We start from the raw sequence: 24883 nt of genomic DNA on the forward strand, positions 1-24883 counted from the left end.
CTGCAGTCTGTTGGTGCCAGTTGGCCTTTGCCTGCCAGCTGGCGGGACACAGCCAAGCTGTCCAGGGCGATGGCTACGGAGCGAGAGTTCTCATCCCTGCGCTTTCCACAGAAGCTTTGGAAAATGCTGGAAAGTGACCAGTTTCAGTCCATTTGGTGGAGTGAGGGTGGAAAATGTGTGGCCATCAACAAAGATCTCTTTGAAGCGGAGGTGCTGGGCAGGGAAGGACAACAGGTCTTCCACACACAGAAAATTAAAAGTTTCATGCGACAGCTGAACGCGTATGGATTCACCAAAATGCAGCGGGATATCCAAAGATCTGCCTCCCTGCCCGAATTCCTATCAGAGGAAGCAGCAGCTTCTGCTCACAGCCAGGTACAGCAGCTGTTCTGCACAGCAACCAACACTTGTGATAGTCTGGGGGGGGAGAGGGACCTTCCCAGCAAATAAGGCCTTGCCACAGAGGGCCATTTGCAGGTTGAAAAGAAGCCACTTTTTATAAGAGGGCTTATAAAAATGAGGGAGAGGGATTTTTCATATGGGCAGAGAGTGACAGGACAAGGAACAGTGAAAGAGTGGTTGTATAGTGAAAGAGACCAGGTTTAGATTAGATGTGAGGAAGAAATCTTTCCCTGTGAGTGTGGTGAGGCTCTGGCACAGGTTGCCCAGAGAAGCTGTGGATGCCCCATCCCTTGAAGTGTTCAAGGCCAGGCTGGATGGGGCTCTGAGCAACCTGGGATAATGAGTGGCATCCCTGCCCAAGGCAGCAGGGTTGGGACTTGATGATCTTTAAGATCTGTTCCAACCCAAAACTGTGTGATTCTGTGATAGAAGGGATGGGGATGGGAGTGAGCAGTCTGGTTTTCATTTTCTTTTCAGACTGTGCTGAGGCAGGTTTGAGTGAGCCTTTCTGACTAGTAGAAATGCAGATAAGATACATTTTGGTGAGATCTGCTGAGTTGGAACCTGTTTAAGGGACAGACAAACTCAGCATAATCTGATTTCTGTGAATGTCTTTGCTCTGTGTCTTGCTGTACCAAATCTGAAACCTTCCTGTGGCACCTGCCCCATACCAAGCAGATGCATCCAAGGACCAATAGAATTACCTGCCTGCTCACATATGCACTGAAGCTGCTGAAAAATAGTGATATTTCGTTTTCAAAAGCAGTTGTTACGCTTTTGAAACTCCTACACTGCTCTGCTCTCAGGAGGCAAACCCCCAGGGGTGGTGATGACTGAACACAACCATCACATGCTTTAGCCTGAGCTTTAGGTTCTATATGGCCCTCAGAGCCCATGATCCTCTGCTGCACTTTGGAGTAACTTGGGGCTTTCCAGTCTTGGGATGGTGGCAACTAACTCTTCTCCTTTGCCTGTCTTAGATCCTCTACTACTATAACCCCAGCTTCAACACAGCACATCCCCGGCTGCTGGAAACGTGCAAGAGGAGAGGTGTCCTTAAAGGAAGGGGCCCAGACCCAGAAGAGATGGATGAACGACCCCTTTAGAAGCCCAGATGGTCAACCCAAGCTTCATGGAGAAGCAGATCTGGGCTTTACACAGGCACCTGCTGGAGAGCAGTCAGCAGCCAGTCCATAGCGTCTAATTACTAGCGCTGTTCTTAGATAGAGCTGAATAGAGTTGGGAGAAATAGATTTGAGTTGGTATTAAACCATTGGAAGAATAAACCTTTCTCAGTTGTCCTGTGCTCTTTGCACAACCCCAGGCTGAGTTCCTATTTGGTCCTGCAGACCAAGCAGAAGCAACTGATCTGCCGCCAGCTGAACCACTTCTTGGAAGTGACCAGCCCGGGTTCTTAGCCCTAGAGAGCACGGGCTTGTGGTGCTCCCCTGGCTGAGACTCGGGGATCGCCTCCATCAGCCCCAGAGCAGGAGTGAGGCAAAGGGACAGGAGTCGGGTGGCTGGGCACTGAACGGACTACCCAGGGAGCGGTAGCAACCCTGTCGGAATAACAGCGCCGGAGGGGGCTCTCCCCGACTTCCTGAGCCCCCTGTGAGGGGCCGGCTGTGCTCAGAGGAACCAGCCCCCCCGGCACGGACTCGTTTCACAGGCCTGAGGCTCGCGCCCGCCCCCAGCCCGCCACGGCGGCCCCTCAGGCGCGGCCCGCCCCTGCCCGCCCCTCGCAGGGCGGGGCCGTTGCTACGGGGCGCGCGCGGCGCGGGAACCGAACGGCGGCCGCGGGGCGTCATGGCCGCCCTCTGCCAGGTGAGGGGCGGCCGGGCCGGCTCGGAACAGCCTGTGTGAGGCCGCTACTGCGGGGCCTGGGCTTCCCGGAATGCCGGGGGGACTGCCGCTGAGCGGGGGTGGCGGCGGTGACAGCCCTTGGGCCGTTGTGTCCGAGCCGGGGCGGTTGTGACGGTGCAGGGAAGAGTGGAAGGGGAAGGCAGGGCTGGTGGCGGCCCGGGCGTGTCCGGTGCTGTGGGGGGCTCTGAGGCCGGGGTGGCGGTGGGAGGCAGTGCTGGGTTTAGGGGGGATGCAGTGCTGCTGTGGGGTGGCATCATGCAGGAGGGCTTGGGGAGCTTAATGCTGCTGGTGGCCCTGGGTCTGGGGTGCTGTTGCAGCTGGGGTTGGCTTCTGTTTGTGGGGAGCAGCACCTCTAGGCTGTTGGAGGGGTTCTGGATCTGCGGAGGGCTGGTGCTGGGTGTTGAGGGGGGAGAGCTGCCCTGTTCTGGAGGTGGGTGCTTGTCTGAGCAGGGGGCTCTGGTCAGGTCCTGAGTGGGAGAAGGCTGTGGTGGGGATTGCCAGGGAGGCAGGGGCAGTGTATGTGAGAGCAGGGATTGAAAGCTGATCAGCCTGGCCTGAACTCTGGCCAATTTTCAAGTCTTAAAGCCTCTTGTAATGGTTCTCTCGGGTCTTTGCTTGTCCTTTTTGCCTGACCTCAGGCTTTTTTTGGCCTTTGCAGCAAGGTGCTGTGGGAAGGGTTGTGTGTCAGTCTGTTTTGCTGCAGTTCTCATTCCTCCTGCCTGTTTCAACAGGTGTGTTAAATCTTGCCAGTTTGTCTCTTCTGTGTAAATAGTTGCCTCTTGGCTACACCTGAGCTGAGATGAACAGCTGTCAGAGGAAAGCTGAGCTTGGCTGCCTACTCAGGTGCTATGGACATGGCTTATCTGTTCTATAGCCAGCTTAGAGTCTCTGTGCCAGCAGTGTGTTGTAAAAATGCGTGAGGAATTTGTGCAGTCACCCAAGATCCAAGCTAATAACAGCTTGGATAATTTACCTCTTTTAAAATTTATGGTATGTGTGAAATCTGTGTTTTGTGTTGTGCAGTTGCCTGCACAACAGTTCTTGCCTCTACCTTGTTTTTGTGAGGTGAATATGTGGCTTGGTTCACTTGCTGTAGAAATAAAATTATTTTATTGTGCAAAGATGGTTCTTAAATCTGTAGTGTCTGAACATTTTTGTCTTTTAGGAAGATCCATCCCTGGAGAGACACTTCAAAGGCCACAGAGATGCTGTCACTAGTGTGGACTTCAGTCCCAATAAGAAACAATTGGGTAAATTGTCTGTGTTTTGATGGCCAGAGGATAAAGAAAGAGCTGCTTTCCCTTAGTTAGATGGAGGGAGCAGTGGAGGTACTGAGCTCTGCAACAGCAAAAGGTCCTGCTGGAGCTTCCTGCTGACAGCAAATTGAACGCTACTCCACTCTCCTTGCAAGCTTGTGTTTTTAATATGTTGTGAAGAGCTTCTGAGCTGACTTTGACCAGTGTTTTGCCACAAGAGAGAGGTGTTGGAGGGAGGTGTAGCCTGGGTGCTTTTAAGTCACCAACTCACTGGTCTTCTCTGCTTAATCTGTAGTGACATTTAACTTGCTGCAGCTGATACCTGCCTCTGCTTCCCAATAAGAAAGTGATGAGATAACCTTCGTTTCCTGAGTGTGTGGAAGATTTGCAACCTGTATGGCTTCTGCCTCCTCAGCTGTTGCATGGCTGGACTCTTGGAAGTAAATTGTCAGTCCAAAGTAATGCATGGCTGGCCTTATTTTGTTTGAATTACTGATGAAATTATATGCGTGAAAATAATGAAATACACAGCTTGCGATAGACTGGTGAAGCTTCAAGGGCAATTTATTGAGACTTCTGCAAGCTGTGATGGTGAACTGAGTGTGAAATGTAGCTTTAGTGTAATTGGAGGAGAACTAATGCAAGTTTGGTTTTGTGTGGTTTTGTTTTTCCTTTTCTGTTTCAGCAAGTGGCTCGATGGATTCATACCTGATGATCTGGAGTATGAAGCCTCAGATGAGAGCCTATCGCTTTGTGGGCCACAAAGATGCAGTTTTGTGTGTCCATTTCTCACCTTCTGGTCACTTGGTGGCTTCAGGCTCTAGAGACAAAACAGTCCGTTTGTGGATCACTAACGCGTGAGTACCTATTCCCTTCTGCCTCTCTGTGTGTTTAATTATGGCTTGGGATTTCTCCTTCTTTGTAGCAGTTCTCTGGCTATGGGACAGGGATCTGCCTGAGGGAAAGAAGAACCACTGTGTCTTTGTCTTCTCTTCAATCTGTCAATATGGACCTCCTGGTGGTACAGTACGTGCTGGAGACAGATTTTGGACCAAGAGCTCCATAAATCTGTTGGATCTCTAAATACGCCGTGCTCTGGATCTCTAAATACCCCTTGTGTTTATTTGCCAGAAAAATGCATCTTGCATTTATTTGGAAATGATGTGTAAAGAAAAATGAACACATTTGAATTGTCTTGCCTGGCTGAGTTAATGGCAGTTTGCTCACAGTTGTACAGCATCAGGTGTGCTGAATTCAGTTGTGTTATTTCTTGTCTAACATGGCATTGGAGTTGTCCAGCTGGAGCATGGGCCTTTACAGGAGCAGTTGTGAGGTTGTTGCCTGCTTGGCTCTCTCCAGGTGAGCTGTGAAAACACCTCTCTCCTTGCCTGCCTTGCAGCAAAGGACCTGGCAACAGTACAGAACCTCGGTGTCTTCTTTTATGTTGATATTTTTGTAAGTGTTTTAAATGGCTGCACAAATTAGCAGTAGCATTTTTTGCCCCTGTATAGGACACAACCTATATGGCTTGTTTCCTGTTGGATTGGCCTCCAGTATGGAACTGGAACAACTGGTTTTAGCTGTGTGTTTTCTATAGCTCATGAAGCATGAGCAAGTTTGGGGTTGATCAATGTTTTTATCCCAGTGCGATCACATAGAGTTCCCATAGAAGTGGGGGTTCCTAGCACTGCTCACCATATGGCAGCTTTGTGTTTTCAAGTACAGAATGTCTTTGCTGCCCTGTTGTGCAATTTTAAAGAGCTCTTCCCTTTTGTGTAGCAAAGGAGAATCGACTGTGTTCAAGGCTCACACAGCAACTGTGAGAAGTGTTCATTTCTCCAGCGATGGCCAGTCCTTAGTTACAGCTTCTGATGACAAAACAGTCAAAGTGTGGACGGTTCACAGGCAGAAGTTTCTGTTCTCACTGAGTCAGCACATCAACTGGGTTCGCTGTGCCAGGTGAGTACGGCTCTCTGACAAACAGAGACAGGGATTTATCCCTCAAAGCAGAGGCTCAGTGTCATGGTCTGGTGCAACACATTTCTGTTCAGGGTGATTCAAGTGTGTCTCTTGAATGAAATATATTGCTGACCTGCAGAGAGATCCTTTGAGTAATAGTCTGCACCCACTTTGTGTTTCTCCAGTGAACTCTGTCAAACAGAGGCTTTTCTGCTCTGTGTTTTGCTTTTTACCTGGTGAGGAGAATTCTGTATCTTGAAGTTGCTAATAGGAAAAAAGGAGAGGTTTCTACTGTTATTTCAGCTTAGTTTCTTTAGACTTGCAATGCCTCTAGTTAAAATGATCACCTGTAGCTACCTCCTGAATGTTGTAAGTGCTGCCATGATAATAGCGTTATTTCCTGATAACTGTTTCAGGTTTGGTTTTGAGGAGTTATTTATGTGTATGTGTATCTAGGATAAAGCCATGGTTCCTCTGTAGGTGTAAAGTTCATTACAGTTCTGGAATGTGGTGGCAGTGGCTGGTAGCACTACAGATACCCACAGAAGAGCAGAAAGGATGTTTCCAGTATGTCTGATGATCTGTAGTTAGGGACTCAAGTCCCGATTCTGTAATGTGTATGCCTCTGAAGAGAGGTCTGGATCTGTCATGTATATGAGATTTTGAGATGGGAGCTTAATATATTCTCCTGCACTGCAATGGTGAAGACTGCTGTAGCTGTTTTCTTGTGAGTAACTGTGTTGCTCTGAACTCTGTGGCAAAGGCAGGAATTGTTTTGAATCAGGGCAGAGAAACAACTTGAGGTACACTTCAATTGAAACAAGTAGGACATAAGATCTTAAGTCAGACTCAAGACTTTGCTGAGGGTTATTTCATATGCTTGTGGAGTTAGGGATAGTTTGAGTACTTCGGGCTTGCTTTCTTTTCCCCACAACTTAGTGTTTGGATTTTCAGTCTCACTGATGCCTCTGTGACTTCTTGAAAAGCGAGGTGTGTTTACCAACATGCTTTGAGAGTCAGCCAAATTCAGTCGACCCCATACTCCTTTCGTTTGGGGACATTTCTTATTTGCTGTAACTCTTACCTTAGATTCTCTCCTGATGGACGATTGATAGTGTCAGCCAGTGATGATAAAACTGTCAAGCTGTGGGACAAAACCAGCAGAGAGTGCATCTACTCCTTCTGTGAGCATGGGGGGTAAGTACCTGGTGGTGATGTCTGAAGTGGGGTTGCCTGAGGAATTTACACCTGGTTTGTGAGGTTCAGAGGTCCCTGTCCTAGCAATCCTAAAACTGATTAAAAAACCATTAGCACCTCTTACAAAAGTAGCCAGTGTGAGGGCCCAAGCCAGAATTGCCTTGGCTTCTGTGACTGCTCAAGGTTAGAACTCTGAGGGTTATATTTCAGTAACTGTCCAGCACATCAAGCCTCAGTTTCTTTGTTCTTATTTATTTTTGGAGATGCTTAAATTCCTTATTTCTTCTTTTATTTTGCTCTGAGTTGACATAAATTAAAAGTGCAAAAGTCTACTGACAGAATGGCACTTGGATGCTTTGATTCATCTTCATGTTTTTAAATAACGAGGTTATTGAAAAACCCCACTTTGCATTCAGAAAAAAGGTGTTAAATTTGGGATGCTGAGCCATACCAAAAGATAATTTACCCAGAAACATAAAACAAGTCCTCAGAGAACTGAGGCTGGAATCTCCCTAATTCCTTGGTGCACTGAATTTCTAGTGCAATGTTACGTTCTTTCTAGGTAATATACAATGATATTAAGACAAACTCAGACCACATTATTTTTTTCAGTGCCCTTAAGTATGTGTCTTGTCCAAACAACCTATTGAAATATCTCAACTTTTTCAGTACTTGTTACAAGAATTCTCAAAAGATAATTAATTTTATCCAGTTTGTTTGGTGAGGAGTTACAAGATATCTTTCCTTGAAGGTTCAGAAGCTTTTATTGTACTTATGTGTTCAAACTGAAAATTGATTGGATTCAGGTCCAGAAAGAAATTTGGCCTCAGCCTTGCTACTTTCCAAGTGGCAACGTATGATTTCAGGCACAAATTCACTAAGTTCCATCTTAAAATTAGTTAACAGAAGAAAAATCTCTGTTCAGTCTTGTACACATCACTCTGGAAATAATGTTAATTTAATAGAAGACATATATTATGCAAACATTAAATGAACACTTGAAAATGCTGTTGTGACAGTTGGATCCATCAGATTTCAGGAGGTTTGTGTCTACAGCTCCTACACCTGCAGTGTGAACTACTGAAGATGGTGTGCTTAGGTAGGAGCCTGCAGTCTGCCTGGGGTTAGAAGTAAAGTCTTACGAGAAATTCAGCAAAATAAATGTTCGGGTTATCTCCTTTCCTTAATGTTCAATGAGTCGTGATGTGGTTGAAAAGGCTTTTTTCATCTTTAGCAAGAGCTGAACGTAAGCAGTTGGGTTTGATTGCCACTGACAGGTTTGTGAACCACGTGGATTTCCACCCCACTGGTAACTGCATTGCTGCGGGGAGTACGGACAGCACAGTGAAGCTGTGGGACATCAGGATGAACAGACTCCTTCAGCATTACCAAGGCAAGTTCAGAGCTTACAAAGTTGAACATTTCCATGTATTGGTGCGAATTGCTCTGAAGTCCAAGGATTTTTCCTCCATCAGCTGCTGCTTTTCAAAAAAGGCACTGCCAGCAGAAGCCTTTCTTCACCAGATGTCGTGCTCTGCTTTGTGTTAGCTCCAGAGCTAATTCTGAAGCTGTCCCATGTTGCAGGTGGGCATGGGTCTCAGCTGTGATGCCATTTCTCACTGTTCTTGAGAAGGTGGTGTGCAATAAAAAGCCTTTGCCTCTGAATAAGCCTATAGGAGGAGTCAGCTGTATTCCAGCAAATCAAAATGTGAGGTTTTTTTATAAAAAATTAGGAAAAGTTAACAAAAAAAGGAAAGTCAAAATCAATCAATTGCAATTCTATACTATGATCCGTGTTTATAGTTCCTTTTCTGGACTCTGTTTTTCAGCTTCCATAATTAGCTTTGATGATGCCAAATGGCCTCTCCTCCCATTACCTGTTCTTGTCCCACTGATTAGTGCTGGTGTTTGGTAGATCTGGATAGGAAAAGGGGGCTTTCCCATCCCTGCCAGCTTCTTTGAGATTGGTTGACCTATTCTGTGCATTAGTTTCTTCAGCCTAAATGTGGCTTTTCTTTGCTACTAGCAGTTTTTAAGGCTGTGATATTTTAAAATCAATACATTCTCAAGCGTTGTTTCCAGTGTTGGTTATTAAGCTTATTAAACTTAATTTATAACTTTCCCTGAGGAACTGCTTCTGGCATGCCTGTAAAACAGATCAGAGACATGGGGCTGGAGCTTGGTGTGTTCTTTCTGCCCTCAGCATCAGCTATTGTGGGTTCCTGCTGTGACAGCCTCACAGCTTCACTCAGCTTCTTCAGATTCTTCTGGATCACAGTCACTCCCAGTTCTCTGATAGTTAACAAAATCTAATAGAAGTCAAACTTTTTGACGACTGTTGTTCCAATTCGTCAGTATTGAGCGTGCAGTTTGTGTAATAAGTATTGTTAACTTGTGGCCCATATCAAAACTTGGAAACGCCTTCCTGAAGTCTTGTTGCTAAAATCAGTAGTGTTTTTAGATACTTGGGCAGTGTCAGATTGTCCTTTAACCTGCTTTATCAGCTTTTCAATGGTGGCAAGATCTGCAGTGCATGTTTCCAGTAGAACTTGGCTCAAAAGTCATCTCTTCCTGCTTTCCACTTACTGCTATTAAATTGTCCAAATCTAATGTGGCTGCCAGGTTTATTTTTTGTCTTGGAATGACATATTTCCCTGGTATCCCACCCTTACTGAATGGCATTTTAGTGTGACACCCGTGGTATGGAAGCAATAATTTCCTGGGGTGAGTGTTATTTTTAACAGCTACTGTGTATTAAACTTTGAACTAAAAATAGTAATAATAGCTGAAGAAACCTTAAATTGTAACGGTGGCTTTTTGCAGTCACTTCATGCACCTGTGGCCACAAGCTGATGTGTTTGTAACATGTCTTGGAGATGTGTTTATAAGTCCTGCCCTTCTGAGGGTTTATACCCACCTCCTTCTGGCTAAATCTGATTTCGTTTTGTGCCTTCCCTGTGAGGCTGCCCGTGCTGTCCCACTAGATGGCATCTGTGCCTTCAGAACGTGCTGATGCTGCCCGATTTCCAGGGAATCCATTTTAAGCAAGGAGTTGCATGGAGGAGTTAATAGATGAGTAGCCCTGCCTTGGGCTCTTGGGTCTTAAAGTTGGGCTGGTTTCCAGCATCGATTAGTCTTTTAGCAGTGTTGCTCTTGTTGCCAGCACTTGTTCCAACTGTGACATTTATAAATGAAAGTTGGAAATAGAGAGCAAGCTGCGAAACCTTTTGTATGGTGTGTTTTTCTTTGAGCCAAGCAAAGTCTGCTCTCGTCACGTTTACTGTACAGGAGAACACACAGATGCTTTATTCGGTCTTCTGCTTGGCACTGACTCTTTTGTACAGCAGATTTTGTACAGCCCCTACAAAAATGGCCAATGTTTCTTGCCTGACATTTTTTCCCTGTCCAAAGTTTTGTGTGGGACACCTCTGTAGCAGGTCTTTGAAAACAGCTCTAACCTGTTTTTTTCATTCCTGTTTAAAAAGAATAGTTGGTACTTTCATCCAGTTTGGATGGGGCTGGTGGTGGTTATCTGTTCAGTAGAGACTGTGGCTGTGTCAAGTCCATCCTAATTTATTTTCTCACTGGTGGTTACTAAGGTTTGTAGTTACATAAAAGAAGTGTTGTGAGGCTTGGGACAGTTCTGTGCAGGCTGGGAGGACTCAATTTTAGATATTAACCCCCAGTATAAGTCCCTTAACAGGCTCTTCTTTTGCTAGGGCTTGGCTGGCAGAAGTGTGGCCTTGTACCAACAAGTCACTGGGAGATGCCACCTTGTGCTGCACTGGATTTATTGTTTACAACATGAAATCAAGTGAGGTGGCAGGATGTGTTGGCATGTTTTCTGGAGAGGTGTTATGAGTGGTCTTGTGGGAGGTATGAGCTGCTTTGGCAGTAGAGATGAACTTTTCTCTGAGTTTACAAGAGCCAGGAAGTCCTTGGGCACAGAACCTGCGGCTGCTTACGCAGCTACAGTCTGTGTGATTTTTTTCCATTATGGAAAGGTTGTTTTGTGAAGCTGGAAGTACCTTATTTATGGCCTGGAACTTGCAAGATGTGGTATATTACTAACCTTGTCTATTTCTGATGTGATTCCTTTCAGGACTTTCCTTAGTTGACAAGATACATTTGCATTTATCTGAATATAGACACTATGGGGGTGAGGAATATTACAGATCACTCAGAATAAGATTTTCAAGGGAGAAAGAGATTTATCACTCTTCCATAAGAAAGAACTCCACAGAGACTTTTTTCTACTTTAATACATAGTATAATACGGGGCTGGGGGTAGAGGAACATCTAGCTGTGTGATAGAGGCAGTATTCACCAACAAGAATATGTTACCTGTGTTAAGGCTTTCTTCTGTGTTTTTTAATAGTTTGGGTCAAGAGGAGTCGTTTTCAGAACTTAGCTGAGGTATTTAATGTTCCTGAAAGTTTCAAAAGTAGAGGTATTCTGTTTTACAATTGAGCAAGGTTATTTCAGCTATCTGCCTCAAATCTACATATGGAAAAAATAATATTTGGTTCTAATGTATTTTAAATGGTATTTTAAGGGGTTTTTTTAACATGCAGTATGGATTTAAAATGCACAGTAGATTCTCAACGGAACATAAATTTAGTTGGGTGTGATGTGTCAAAAGTAGTAGATTTGAGATACCAGAACATTTGGAGGGCATATAGTATAATTAAGAATAATTGGATGGTTAAATCCCTCCTCAGGCATAATATTAATATTCTGTAATGTCACATACGCTCAGAAAGCTGGGCATATGTGAGGTACTGCGTGTTCTCATAAATAAATATGTTCAATAGCCTGTTCTGTAAAAGTTCGGGGAGGGAAAAAAGTCATGTGTTAAATGTTTAATGTTACAGTGAACTTCAATGAAGTTTGACTTTTTTCCTAGAACGTTTTCTTCAGCTTTTTTCAAAATATATCTTGGGCTTCATCTTCATGCAGGGAAAATGGCTTTTTTGCAAGTTCACACTCTTGATAGTTGGTCTATTTATATTTGCTTTAAATGTTTGGTGAGACAAATAGGATGTCTGAGGAAATAATGGTTATACTGGACCATTTTCAAGTTGCTCTTATTTCCTAGTTTCTCTTAAGCCCAGTCTTGGCTAGAGTCAGATAGTAAACCAAAAGAAGCTGTGCAATGTCAATTCTGAGTCTCTTCCACTGTAATTTCAGTCTTCTCAGTGTCCTAACATACAAATTTTAATCTAGAATGACTTGGGAGTGAGACCAGCATCTCCACAGTAGTAAAGTGTATCAATGTCCAGCACTCTCCCAGAATCCTGTAGTTCACTTGCACATACAGTACATTTTGGGACTATACTGGAAGCTTTTGTAGTGTTAAATCTCCCAGAGTAATTGGCAAAGCTTCCTTTTTCCTTTCAGTAAAGTAGTGCCTATTTTTACAAGAATTGAGTTACTGTTATTGTTCTCTAGTGCTTTGAAGAGCTTTTGTGGAATGTTTCCCCCATGATAATTTTCCTGTTAAATTTTATAACAGAAAATTGGAATGTGCTTGTGCTTTATTTTATACTTTTGCCTTGGGCTTATGTACACTGTTCTTGGTGACTATTAAACTTTTTTTTTTCCATCCTTAGTGCACAGCTCTGTGGTCAACAGTCTTTCCTTTCACCCCTCTGGAAACTATCTGGTTACTGCTTCCAATGATTCAACTCTTAAGATTCTGGACTTGCTAGAAGGAAGACTCCTCTATACTCTGCATGGTCACCAGGTGAGGCAAAGCCTTTTTTAGAGTAATGTACAAACTCATAATAAACTGAGCAAATCCGTGCTCGAGGCTTTCATTCTTCAGCGCCAAAAATTGCTTGAAAACTTCCTTGTGTAAAATTATGATGCTAGTAATTTTTGAGGTCGTCACTGTTTTGAAGGGAAGCAGGTAAGGCAGCAATGGAGAGAATGAGAAAGCAAGACTAAAAGTGAGCTCCAATATCGAGTAGTCTAAGACAGAAGAAACTCAGAGCAGCACCCTAGGCTCTGACTGACCTTGTCAGCAACTCTCTAGTGCAGCTCTGTCTCCCTCCCTCTCTAGAGAGCTGCAAATAACACTTGGCCCCTTGACATAGGTGTTTTGAAGATAAATGCTGTTCACCTGGCAGGAGATTCAAGAACAGTAGCAATAAAATAGAGGAAATCTATTTTGGGATTTGATTTGGGAACATCTTGTTAATGGACTGAATCATAAAATTGAAGGTGACAAATGGTGCTGGTTGGTTAAGTTTAACTGATTGGCCTATTAGTATTATGCTGCTGGATGTGTTGCTTGTAAGGTTAATTTTATGAATGCTTGGAGCTCTCTTTCTAAATCTTCAATGAAGATAAATAGACTAATTTCATTGTCCATGCAGAGTGGGGTGTGAAAAAGCAGGCCTGCCTTAAGGGTTCCCTTTCTGAAGGGACAAAGAGAACAGAAATTCTTAACCCACTTGTGTCTCTTTTAAAGTGGGGGCTGAGTTTTAAAGCATAAAAACTGTCAGGGGAAAACCACAGCCTTAAGCTTTTGGAGATGGTGGGGATGGTTGTGGGCAATAATGGTATCTGTGTAAGCTGTAAAACTGATAATTCTGGCTTCTTGTGGCTTTGTTTAGTGACTGCCTTGTTTGATTTCTAAAAAGGTCAAGTTTCTTCTGTAACTTCTCTTTTGCTATACATTAATAAAATTTTCTTTTTTTGTAATATTAATGGAAAACATAGGAAAACCTTGTGCTTAAATCTTCCATGAAGTAGAGCTTTGATTAAAACTGACCAAAGGGTTCAACTGCTAAAAGAATAGGGAGGAGATAACAAATGCTGGTTAACCTAACATGTCAGCCTCAGCTGTATAAAACTTTTCTTACTTGGAAAACTGGACTAAGTGGATACTCCTATCAGATATGGGCTGCAAAGCTTCTGTTGCCTTAATCTTGTTTTCATATTTGTCTGTTGTGTTAATCTGCCCAGTGAGTTCTTGGGAAGTAGCTTCCTGGAAAAGGGTGTTGGAAGAATGGGGAATCTTTACACTTTTCCCCCTTCCCTCAGGAAGGGATGTGCCTGGTTATGGTTCAGCAGAAGGCTGAACCTGCTTTCTGTTTTTCTCCTATCTGAGCTGCTAGCTGTGCCTCAGTGACTGCAGTAGCACAAAAAAAGTTTAGCATTGAATGAGAGTCCAAAACTGATTATGGTGATGGAGATCTTCAGAATTAGCAACAGAAAGTCCCTTTAGGCTAATGCTGTACTTAACTTGAGGCTTTTACAGAACAGTTGGGGGATCATCTATTCAAATGTAGAATTAAAGCTCCTTGTTTTTCCTCCCTGCTCCTTCAGATCAGTAAAACAGTGTCTGCCTCTTTCTCCTGGGCATCTAACTGGCCTTGGAAAAGCTTTGCCACTGGCACAGCTGAAGAGTAGCTGCTGTTGTGGCGTTTACAGTTCCTTCAGTTTGGAAACAAGTATTGAAGTGGCTGGTAGAGCTTTCTGGTTGTCTTTAAGGGATTGCACTGAGATAGCTGTGGAACCAGTCCTGGTATAGCCCTGCCTGGCCTTCTCTGTCTGGCATGTGCTGTATCGTTGTGGGTTGGTTCTTTTACCAACTGATTGAACAGTTGCCTTGCTTTTCTGCTCAAAGCATAAGGCAACCTGTGCTTCATTCACAGGAAGCAGCTGTCCGTGGCTACAGGCTCTGCTGTCACCAGGGGTGGATCCACTGGGGTGGATTCCTGCACTGGCTGCTCCTCCGCCTTGTTTTGCTCGTAGATAAATCCAGGCTACTTAATATCAAGGGACTTTTTTGTCCCCTTTGTTATCACTGTGATTTGTGCCGGTATCCCCAAGTGGCTAAAAACAAAGTGGTGTGGACTTTTTTGGTCATTAAGTAGATTTGCCTTTTTAAGCAAGTGCTGCAGATTGGTCACCAGATGGACAGCCTGTTCTGAAGATGTTCTTGAGCTCTGACTTCGTGTGGTTGAACATTCTGGTTGACACTTTGTTCCTACTTTGACAGCTGGCTACTGTTACATTGTTCTGGGAAGGCTGCATGCAAGTGGACACTTGAAGGAAAAAAAACCTTAAGGTCCTTTAGGCATACTTTGACGCAACTGCTGGAGTGCCGGGAATTTGTTAGCAGCTGATTAGCTGTAGTTTACATGGGGAGGTTGGCCAAGTTTACATTGCTGTCTTTAATTGAAATGTAGCTGGCCCCTTGTAGCAGAAGGATCATTAGAGACAGAAGTTTGCAGCTTGGAGCTGACATCTTGCAGCTGCAAAATATCATTCTGTATTGTGCTGCATATTTTGGTTCTGGAGTGCTTCAAGCTGTGAAGTGCTCTTATCTAATTCCATACAGATGAGACACTGGCTTGGTATGTAAATCCACCTCTAGTACTGAATCACTGTTGAAGAACAGAATGTTTTGAGGCCCCTAAGCCACCCCAAGAGAGTTGCTAGAGGAGAGCAGGTATGTACATGGTGCTTGTCTGCCCTTTGGAGTGGTTTAGAGCATTTCCAGACTGACTTCCTCAGTGGAATGAAGTTCTCAGTAAATATTTAGAAAACATCTCATGGTTGTGTTCATGAATAGGAAGACAGAAAATGCAAAGTTACAAGTCTTGAAGCAACCTTGACTTGAACTGTGAAGTAGCTACATTCTACCTACTTGGGCAACATGAATGCTCCCTGCTTTGCTCACTGACTAATGAGTCACGTCTCCTGAGCAGGTGCATAGGAAACAAATGTGCTCCTTTATGGTCAGCTGCCAGCTCTGCCTAGGTGGGATTAAACATCTGTGCAGGCCTGGTCCTCTTTGAAGAGTGTGAGGACATCTCAGGGCTACACAGAAGTCAAAAAAGAAAGAAATGTGTGTTGCAAACAACAAGCAACTGACTTTAGGCTAGCATTTCTGAGTCTTGAAAGGAAATAGGAGTTCTCTGTCTTTGCCTTGTATTTTTATAGACTGAAGCTTTCAGGAGTTAAAGCTGCTGATGATTCAGCTGTAAGATGCCAGTATAAACTTTCCTTATGTTAGTTGTAGCCCTTACTCCCTCGTGAAGGAGGGTGCAAGCATGACAGTCTTGCTCGGGAATTTTTCAAATCCCAGTGGACTGAGAATCCTTGTGACTTCTTGTCAGAGGTATTCCACCTGAAAACATCTCTGTTGTCATCTCTGTTCCCTGTGCTTTTCTCCTTGGTTCCCTTCCCTTTTCCCTTTCCTATGTGACTTGCCCTCTTCTCCCATGCATGAAGAGCTGAAAGCACTGTCAACAGTGGCAATGACTGCTCTGTTTGTTATTAGTTCTTTCATGCCTGGAGCTGGTGATGATGCCAGGGCTGGGATCCCAGTGTACTCGTTGCTGCTGGATTTGCTTCTCAGGCCTTGTCTCCTCTCATGTCTCCTGTTTCTCTTTGCACTAGTTAGTCTGTTCCTGGAGAGTTTGGCTGAATGTACTGAGGCTCCCACTTCTACATCTCCTTTTGTGGCAGTGGAAGAGGAAGCTCTCCTTTAATTCAACTATTTGCATCTTCTAGATATGCCTTCTTCCATCTTTTAGCATTTCCCTTGCTCTCTTACCTGGCTTTTCTCTACTATGCATTAGTTTCTTGCAGGACTGAAACAAAAAAAAATAAAAATCTACTGGCATCCTTGACCCCACTTGTCTCTGCAGCTTCCTTCTACGCTGCCTCTCCTTTCATAGTGCAGACAGTGTATCATTAAACTACTCTTCTCTGGTTTATTCCTGGACCTTCTCCAACCTGGCTCTTGTTTCTTCTCTTATGCTGAAGCCAAAATGTTAGCTCTGTTCCTAGCTGAAGCCTGAAAGTCTGGCCTCTCTTGACTTGCCTGTTGGTGTTGGCCCCGTTGTTGTTGAAGTGATGTGCCTTCTGTCCCCAGCAGCTCTGGGAGAAGGAAAGGGTGTTCAAGAAGGATTTCTCTGTGATTGTCCACTCATTATTTATGCATGGTACACATTCATCTGCTGTGTGCAGGTGTGATTCTGGGCTCCAGTCATATTTCTCCAGACTAAACTCTCGGCCTTTCTCTAAGTGTTTCTTTCAGAGAAATCTATTTTTAGCTCTACCGTTGAAAGCTTTGTGTTCAGGGATGCTATTCCTGTTGTCTTATGTCACCCCTGTGTCAGTTGTTACTGGTGCTATTAGCATCCTGCCAGTCACTTGGTGGTGTAATCTGTGTCCTGGCTTCAGATCCCGCCTCTCTTGGCACTTAACGCATTCAAGTCATTCAGAATGGTTTGAACATCTATTTTGAAGGCCAAACATAATGTTTTGTTTAAGCTGATCAAGCTGTGAAATGCTAGGGCAGTAAAGGCCTCTCGGTCACAAACCTCCTTTGTAGGAAGTGGGAAAACAGGGAGAAGGTGTAATCTCTATCTCTGCACATAAATTATGTAGTGTGCTGGGTCTCACCTTTCTCACCTACATACACAGCTAGAAATGGGCTGTCACCTGGTGTTTCAGCTGCCATGCCATGCATATCTGGCCTTGACTGAATCTTGTTCACTGGGAATGCTGCTGCAAACAGTGAGGTTTGATGCTGTTACCATTCCTTCTGTATGGGTTCCTTTTTCTTTATGGTTGCTTTGCTCCATCCAGTGTTTGAGCTATTTGTCCTTTTCAAGGCTCTCTGGGACTTGCTTCTACCTTGCCTGGTACTCTTGAAGATGAGCTGAATATTGATTAGTGACCATGTTCTTCTCACTCCACAATTTCAGCGGATGACTTGTTGCTTTCTTCTGCACTTTTCTTCAAAACTTCTGCAGCTCTCCCAGTGTCACCTAAGCTGCTGTTAAAATTTCAAACGCTACTGGACGTTCACAAAAACTTGGCAGTCCTCATGTTGACCCGCTGAGGATTAAATAGAAATGTTTCTTACCACTAACTTGGTGTATGTCATTGCCCAACCCCTTCTTCCTGCAGCTTGCTGTCTAGTCTAAGGCAAGAAGCTGCAGGAGTTTGGGGATTGGTGCTAGCAGCTTGTGTGGAACACCCTGGACAATAGGGGTGCAGACTGGAAATTCTGAACCTCCAGGAAATACTAACAGAAAGCTATTTGATCCTGGTACAGAAAGAGGAGCTGAGTGATCCCGTAGAAGGTTGCTGCATCCCACAAGTTCTAGTTATGTGGGAAATAAGCTTAAAATTCACTCTGCTACTTCTATAGATGAATATGTAACTGCTACTTTTTGATACTTTTAATGCAAGCAGTAAGTTAAAAGAGGGGGGAAAATGAAAATCTGAATTCTTCAGTCTCCAATCTCATGCCTGTTATCCAGAACTTCATCTGAAATCTGTTGGATTTCTGCTGTGCTTACCTGGAACAAATGGAAGTTAGGCTGTGTCTAATAACTGGCAAGTGTAGCTTTTTATTTTTGTTTGGTGTGTTAATATTAAATTGCAGGGGTATTTGGCAAACTCTTATTTGTATGTTGCTATAGCAAACCTGTTGTTTCTTGGAAGAGTTCTGTAAGTGTATGTAGCAAGAGTACTTTTCGCTTAATTTATGTCAACAAATCTGTAGAGGATGTTGCGTCCGTTGACTTGTTTGTTCCCTTTCTTTCAATTTATAAAGGCACTTTTGGCCTTTGATATAATTTTCTATTTCAGGAAGAATATGTTCTGTTGAACTTTTTTTCCCTTCAGAATGCCATGACTTTGGAGTCAGTTCATTGCCTGTTTTGATGTGATTTGTGTTGCACTAGATTTTGTCTAAATACACTGAAATATTTACACTGATAGAAATATTTTTAGGAAACACTGCTCCTTTCCAGTGTTCCCTACTTGTGCTTTTTCCTGAACACTTTGTCTTAATATTTTTTCTGCTCTCCTAACTCTGACTGGTTTATTATAGTCCAAGAGCAGCTTCTGTATGCTCACCTCTGTTATCTTGGAGCAATATTCACCACTGCAATTTTCTGGCTGTGGAGTTGTTTCTGCCCTTTCTTACTGCTTATTTGTCTTTTGCTTTTGCATTTTTTTTTTAGAGCCTCCACTCCTGACATGTGATTAGAGAGCTGAACACCGGGGTAGGTGGGTGGGAATAAAGGGAGAGGCACACTTTGTCGCAGCTGATTGATGGCAGTGTCTTTGGTCTGAAATATCTACCCTAGTTATTGCTGTGTCAGGTGAACGAGCTTAGTCACACCACTGACTGCGCGTGCGGTTTGGAATTGCTGCTGCTGGATCATTCCTGGCAAGTTCTCTCTAGTGAGGTGTTGCTATGAGAAGGCCTCAAAACATTTTGAAATCACTGCATGTGGAATGATAATATGGAAATACCTTAATGTGTTTGAAGGATGTTAAAACTCTTCACACTGGGAGTGAGCACAGCAAGGCTCTGGTTTTGCTGGCATAACCTTGTGCCAGCATGTTGGAAGCCCACAGGACTTTGGGGCACAGGTTGCAGTGAGAGCTGGGTGCTTATCTCAGATGCAATCTTTGGGTATTTGTCTATCTTCAGGATTTATTATGTTGAGTTCACTTTTATGAAGGAGGCAAAGAAAGGATGTGAGGTTTCTATGTGATGTCCGTTGGGAAGATGTGGACTCAGAATTGTGTCTCCTTCCAACTTGATACAGGGTGAGGAGAAGCTTCTTAATTGCCTTCTGAGATACATGATCTTACTTGAAAGAGGGTAACTGCTTCTGTCAGGAGGTGTATGGTCATGTGGTGGAGTTTTTTGGTGGTGGTTGTGGCTTTTCTGGTTGAGTTTTTGGTGTTTGATTTTGGTGTTTCCTCCCAACCCTCCCCAGCCTGTCAGCTCCATAGGCAGCTTCTGGAAGTTCTCATTCTGAGCTCTGTCCGTGTTGGTGAGCAGTCTGCAGAGGAATGTGTTCAGCAGCTGACACAAAACTCCACGATCTGGGTGCTCAGCTGTTTACTCTGAGCAGAACAGTTTGTCTGTTGTGCCTGGGCTCGAACACACGTAACAATTCCTCATCTCTAGTTCCAGCTTGGAGTGCCTGCCTCAGCCTTCCCATGTGCATCCTCCTGTGTGCTTGCAGGAAGGTTGAAAACACACTAAAGTAGATGTGTGGTGTGGAAGGTGTGCTGTAGCACTCAGAAACATTTAAAGTCTCTCAGAACTGACTGCTGTAAGCATGAGGCTTCTTCAAAATGCAAGTGCTGTGCAGAGGTGATCCTGGATGCATTAACTCTGGCATCTCTCTTATCAGACTACTAAGAGAAAAGCAGTTTAAGCCAGCCTACTATAAAAAACCCTCATAATTTCAACACTTTTAATAAGTGAACAGGAGTTTTAGAAATTTCTAATTCTATAGTGAAGAGGGAATGTTTGAGGGGAAAAAGAAAAAGCCTGGTCCTGTAAAAATCGGTTTGTTCCTGTCTGTGCCATGGATATTGAAAAGTGGGTGTCTTAAACACTCAAAAGTGTGGGAAATGGTAAGTGCCACAAGCTTAGCATGTTAATTGTGGCCCATTTACCTGACAGGTAAGAGCTTTTCAAATTTTGCCTTTAGATTGCTGATGTCAAATGATAAATACCTGTAATGAATGGAACTTTGTAAAACTTTGTTTCCTTTTATCTTCTTTTAAACCTATCTTTTAAATGTGTTTGCAGGGACCAGCCACCTGTGTAGCGTTTTCAAGAGATGGAGACTTCTTTGCTTCTGGAGGTTCTGATGAACAGGTATCTGATTCCTTTCTGAGTTATAATCCAGATTCACATTTCTTTAAAAGCTGCTGCTCTGTTGTCAATGGGAAAAGCAAAAGTGTACCCTGTATGTCTGGACCATGCTGAAGTGACTTGCTGTTGTGTTAACAACATCTCTGGAGGTCAAACCCAATTTTTTGGTGGTAATTTAAGACATGTAGCCTTCCAAGAAACTCACACTCAATTACCAAACTGCAAACAGGCCCGTTGCACAAGCCTGTGCTGCAAATATGTCCTGGTTTTAACACAGTGTGAGTTGCCCTGCTGAAGACACTGACAGACTTCAGCCCAAAGCAGTGGTCTGAGTAAGGATCCACTTTTCTGTCATCATTCCTCAATGAGCTGTGTTGCATTGCTCTTAATCCCCAGGTTGGACCAGGTGGCAATGCCCATCTTTAACAGCACCTTTGCTAGCTGTGAAGAGACAGATTTGTCTATTCACTAAGAACATCACTTTTTCCCCTGTTGCACAATGGAATGGCCTTGTTGGTTAACCATGCAACTGTGAAAGAAAATTGCTTTTATTTCATGCAAAGCAGTGATGAAAATTTGTAAATGAAAAATGAATGCTCTTTTTGATAACCAAATGAACTGTTTTGTTTCTTGGGTGTCTTTTAGACCTCTGAAATCGTTGATTGGATTGCTCTTTACTTTTTTAGACTTGTAGAGTCACTGCTAAGGGGTTTAATCCCTAGATTTCCTCTTTATATGTTGAAGTGATTTATGTGTTAGAGGCCTCTTTTCTGAAATCAGTACTGGGTTATGCAGAGCAGAGGCCTATAGGTGGGATTTAAGTTTGATGTCCAGCTGACAAACTAGCTTAAGATCTCTAATGCTGGTCTTAGTACTAACTCTCCTTTTCCTCTGAATGAGTCTCATGATAAATGAGTGACTGGTTGGTTGGAGTGTGGCTGATAAATGTCATAATGCTGAGCATGGTATTTTAAAATATTTGTGGTTTAATGGTGTATTCTTTGTGTTGCTTTGAAGTTCTCTTGGTCATTCTGGTTTAATGATGTTCTTGACCCAAAGGATGTTGAAAGAGGTCACTTATCCATTGAGAACTCAGTTGAGCTGGGTCTGTATTCAGTAGCATATTTACAGACAACATCCTTAATCTAAGCAATGGCAAAGCTCTTCTAGGGAAACTTTGTGTGGATCTGCTGACTTTTCTCTGAAGGGTTGAAAAAATTGACCTATAAGCAAACTTAGATAGAAAATTTTAATGGAGTTAACTTTCTTCTGCAGGTGATGGTGTGGAAGACTAACTTTGATGCAGCTGATTATGGTGATGCAGTGAAACCCCAGAAATATGGCAGCAGTGTGGATGTGACCCATGGCACTGGGGTAGGTCAGAGACCAGTAATTGCGGAGAGTTCCTTTTCAGTACACTTTGTGCAGCTTGAGAGTGTGTGACTCAGTGACTGAATCTTTCCCTGCTATTTATTTGAGCTGCAAGATACCTGTTTTTTAACTAACCTTGTATTATTTGTTTTTGTTTAACTGTACTTACTTCATAGGGTAATGATATATAATGATCTTAAAAGGAAGATAAACTTAGTGCATGTATAGATGTGGTTTTTTAGTAACAACCCCTGTTTAACAATGTGTGGTTCATAATGACATGAATGATAGTTCACAAAAAAAAGCAGATGTTGAAAAAAAAAGAGCAACATTTGAAGTTGGCTTTGCTAGCTGATATGAATCCTTCAGGCTGGTGTCAGTCCTGAAAATAGAATTCACAATACCTTTTCACTGACAGTCAGCAAAGACAAAAAAATATTGCTGTGTGTAGGTGTCACACATGACAAATAGGTGACATATTGTACTGGAGCTTCTTTCCTAAATACCTGGAGACATTAGTTCATATCTGTTCCCTGAATCATGTGTTGAGACCTCTGAGTTCTGACTGTACCTGAGGATAAATCCAGCAACTGAGTAATTCAGTGATGCACTGATCTAAGTGGAACTGATGTTTGCTGTTACAAAAGTGACCCTTTAAAGCTACTGCCCGTACAAGCTGTAATTTTTGTGATGATTCATTGAAACATCTTTGTTTTGTCTTGTCAGTCTCTGGATATTTTTGATACATTTGGGTGCACTTAACAGGATTCTGCTGTATGTTATTACCATAGCTGGTTTTTGGTTAGTCTTGTTCAGCATGAGCTGTAAGCTGAAAGGCTCCTTGTGAACTGTGGGGTCTGTGCATAAGTGGCATTACCCCAGCTGAAGGGTAAACTTTTAGCCAACATCTCTTGCTCTGAGGCAGTGTCTTTGACCATATCAGTTTAGATCTTTACTGGGGTACTGATGTTACGTTATCTCTCAAATACAGTGGTGTTTTTATTTCATATGACTTCAGTCCATTGCTGGAGATACTGGAATAGCCGTAATGTTTTGGGATGGACAAGATTTGAGTCTGCAGCTCTAAGCCTGATGCCCTACTATGTGGAGTGCTGTGTAAAGAAAGCAAACAAAACCAGAGGTTGGTTAGTGCTGGGTTAGTGGGAGAGCATGGGAGGAAGCAGTCACATAAGGAAGGAGGAGGTGAAAGTGTTTATTGATCCTTGGCTGGTTTTGGCTAAATCTGACTTCTTCCTTTTCCTCCCCTCCTGTGTTCTAACTCTAAAGTTATGCAGGCTATGAAACTATCAGTCCAATGACCTCTTTGTTTATTAGCCTGTTGAACTGGTCTAGCTTTGAACTCTATCTGTTTTAATTTAAAATATGGCACAGTGTAATACTGGGCTGAAATGCAGCAGAGGCAAATCCTTTCTGGGAAAAAAATACCTCTTTTGGTTTGTAACATGCCAATGAATGGCTTAAATAATAAATAATGTAGACAAGGTGTCAGCTAATGGGAGGTGATGGTAAATTCACCCTCTCCTGTGCTGCTGTTATTGCCAGAGCATATTATCCAGTAGTAATTTAAAGAAAGGAATAAAATGCCTGAGCTCTTCTAAAACTTAGTTCTTCATTATAAAACCTCTTAAGATGTCCATTGAAGGGAGCTGCTGAACAAATCCATAGAGCAATGACTAACCACCCTGAACATCTATCCCTCCAACAAAAACTATTGCCCTGTGGAAGAGGGTTTACCTGGCCAAACATCCAAGGGATGCTGCTGGGACCAGCTGTTTGTGTGCTACTGACAGGCAAATGTGTGTCATGTGCTGGTGGCTGACAAGGGTTTGCTCTTCTGGTGCTCTGAGCCTGTAGGAAACAGGGCACTTTGTATTCTGAGGTGTAATGTGTTGGTTTGGACCAGGTGCTGTGTATTTGCAGAGGGAGAAGTGAATCCATGCTCAATCATGCAGCAGAAACATGCTTTGGTTTGGGGTCCTAAATTACTTCAAAGGAGTTTTTTTGAACTGCCACCCAAATGCAAGCTTTGGCTTGGGCATGCAGCATGGGAGCTGCAAAATATAGCTAGTACTATATCCTTGGATTAAATTAAATTAAATTAAAATTGCTAAAGTTATGAGGAGAGGAATAAATAATGTCTTCTGAGAGCTTGTTTTGAATACCCTAGGTTAAGATTAAATTTAGAATTGATCTGAAATGTTCTTTGCTGTTAAAAAGAAACTGATATCTCTGAAAATGGCTTCGTTTGCTATTTTAAGTATAACCTGAGCATGAAAATCTTGGCTCCATAGTAACTTGTACACTCATGTCAGTCTCCTCTTGCCTTTCAACTGAATGTCATGTCTTGTATCTTTTAGAAATACATCATACTGGGCTCTTTAAGAGTACCATTGCTCCTACAACTCACTGCAAGACTTAAATTTCACTGTATTTTAATTTCTTTCTTTTTTAGAGCCAAATGCTTGCTTTTTTAATAGTGAATTGCTTATTTTGGTGGGTTTTGGGTAGTTGAGATAGTTATTTTTCCTGTCAAATTCAGACTTGAAGCTCCCACCTGCAGATCTTGATTTCATGCCAAGGTCACCTTTTCCTTCAATGAAAAGTGAACCTACTCCTTCTTTCTCTACTGCTGTGTTAGTGTGCCAGGATTCTGCCTATTGAATAATCCTGAGATTTTGCAGACATTTCAGGATTTAATTACATTTAAAATAGACATAGAGGTTATTATTTGGTTTTGGTACCCCTAAAATACATGAACACTATTCTTGACACATCTTGAACCTGTTTTCACCCTTAGGTCCATGAGAATATTTTTCCAAGGAGAGCTTATAATGCTGTGTAGCTGTATAATTTTTTTGTTAAGCATTGTGAAAGCACAGATATTAATGAAAACAGTGGCTGTGTAAAACCACTCAGTGCAGTATCTGGTTTCTCATGGAGAGAAGCTGACTAACATGCAAGAAAGAATAACTGAATACAGACATCAAAACTAGTTTGTCATCAAGTTGAATAGGAAGAAAAAACAATCCTAAATAAGCTGTGGCATAAGAGTCATGAAAAATTGTCAAGGTTGGTGAGCTTGAAAACAAACTCGCTCCAAACCAATTTTCACTTCCATAGGCAGAGGGAGACTGGAGGCTTTAGAAGATGC

At 43.0% G+C, this 24883-nt stretch overlaps 2 protein-coding genes across 4 annotated transcripts in view; both read left to right on the forward strand.

Annotated features, from left to right (window-relative positions):
• On the forward strand, positions 1-1672 carry LOC125331791 (heat shock transcription factor, Y-linked-like). The gene is made up of 2 exons (XM_048316165.1): positions 1-375; positions 1383-1672. Exons 1-2 carry the CDS (start codon positions 70-72, stop codon positions 1506-1508), a joined length of 432 nt encoding a protein of 143 aa, XP_048172122.1. The 5' UTR covers positions 1-69; the 3' UTR covers positions 1509-1672.
• A 474-nt stretch (positions 1673-2146) lies between these two features.
• Positions 2147-24883, forward strand: part of POC1A (POC1 centriolar protein A) — a 44746-nt gene continuing 22009 nt past the window's right edge. For 2 of the 3 annotated variants that reach the window (XM_048316134.1, XM_048316135.1), the window contains exons 1-9: positions 2147-2226; positions 3431-3515; positions 4207-4378; positions 5301-5480; positions 6570-6677; positions 7955-8070; positions 12290-12423; positions 20275-20343; positions 21616-21714. In XM_048316134.1, the coding sequence (XP_048172091.1) occupies positions 2209-2226; positions 3431-3515; positions 4207-4378; positions 5301-5480; positions 6570-6677; positions 7955-8070; positions 12290-12423; positions 20275-20343; positions 21616-21714 (981 nt within the window). In that variant the 5' untranslated portion in view covers positions 2147-2208. Of the gene's footprint in view, positions 2227-2923; positions 2997-3430; positions 3516-4206; positions 4379-5300; positions 5481-6569; positions 6678-7954; positions 8071-12289; positions 12424-20274; positions 20344-21615; positions 21715-24883 lie in introns of all 3 variants that reach the window. The other variant, XM_048316136.1, reaches the window with a different exon arrangement.

The sequence above is a fragment of the Corvus hawaiiensis genome, chromosome 11 (assembly GCF_020740725.1).
Source record: "Corvus hawaiiensis isolate bCorHaw1 chromosome 11, bCorHaw1.pri.cur, whole genome shotgun sequence".
NCBI classification, from domain to species: Eukaryota; Metazoa; Chordata; class Aves; order Passeriformes; family Corvidae; genus Corvus; species Corvus hawaiiensis.

Coding starts and splice junctions, on each gene's coding strand:
- LOC125331791 (XM_048316165.1), top strand. CDS start 70: ATGGCTACGGAGCGAGAGTTCTCATCCCTGCGCTTTCCACAGAAGCTT. Junction 376..1,382: donor CAGCTTCTGCTCACAGCCAG/GTACAGCAGCTG, acceptor TGCCTGTCTTAG/ATCCTCTACTACTATAACCC.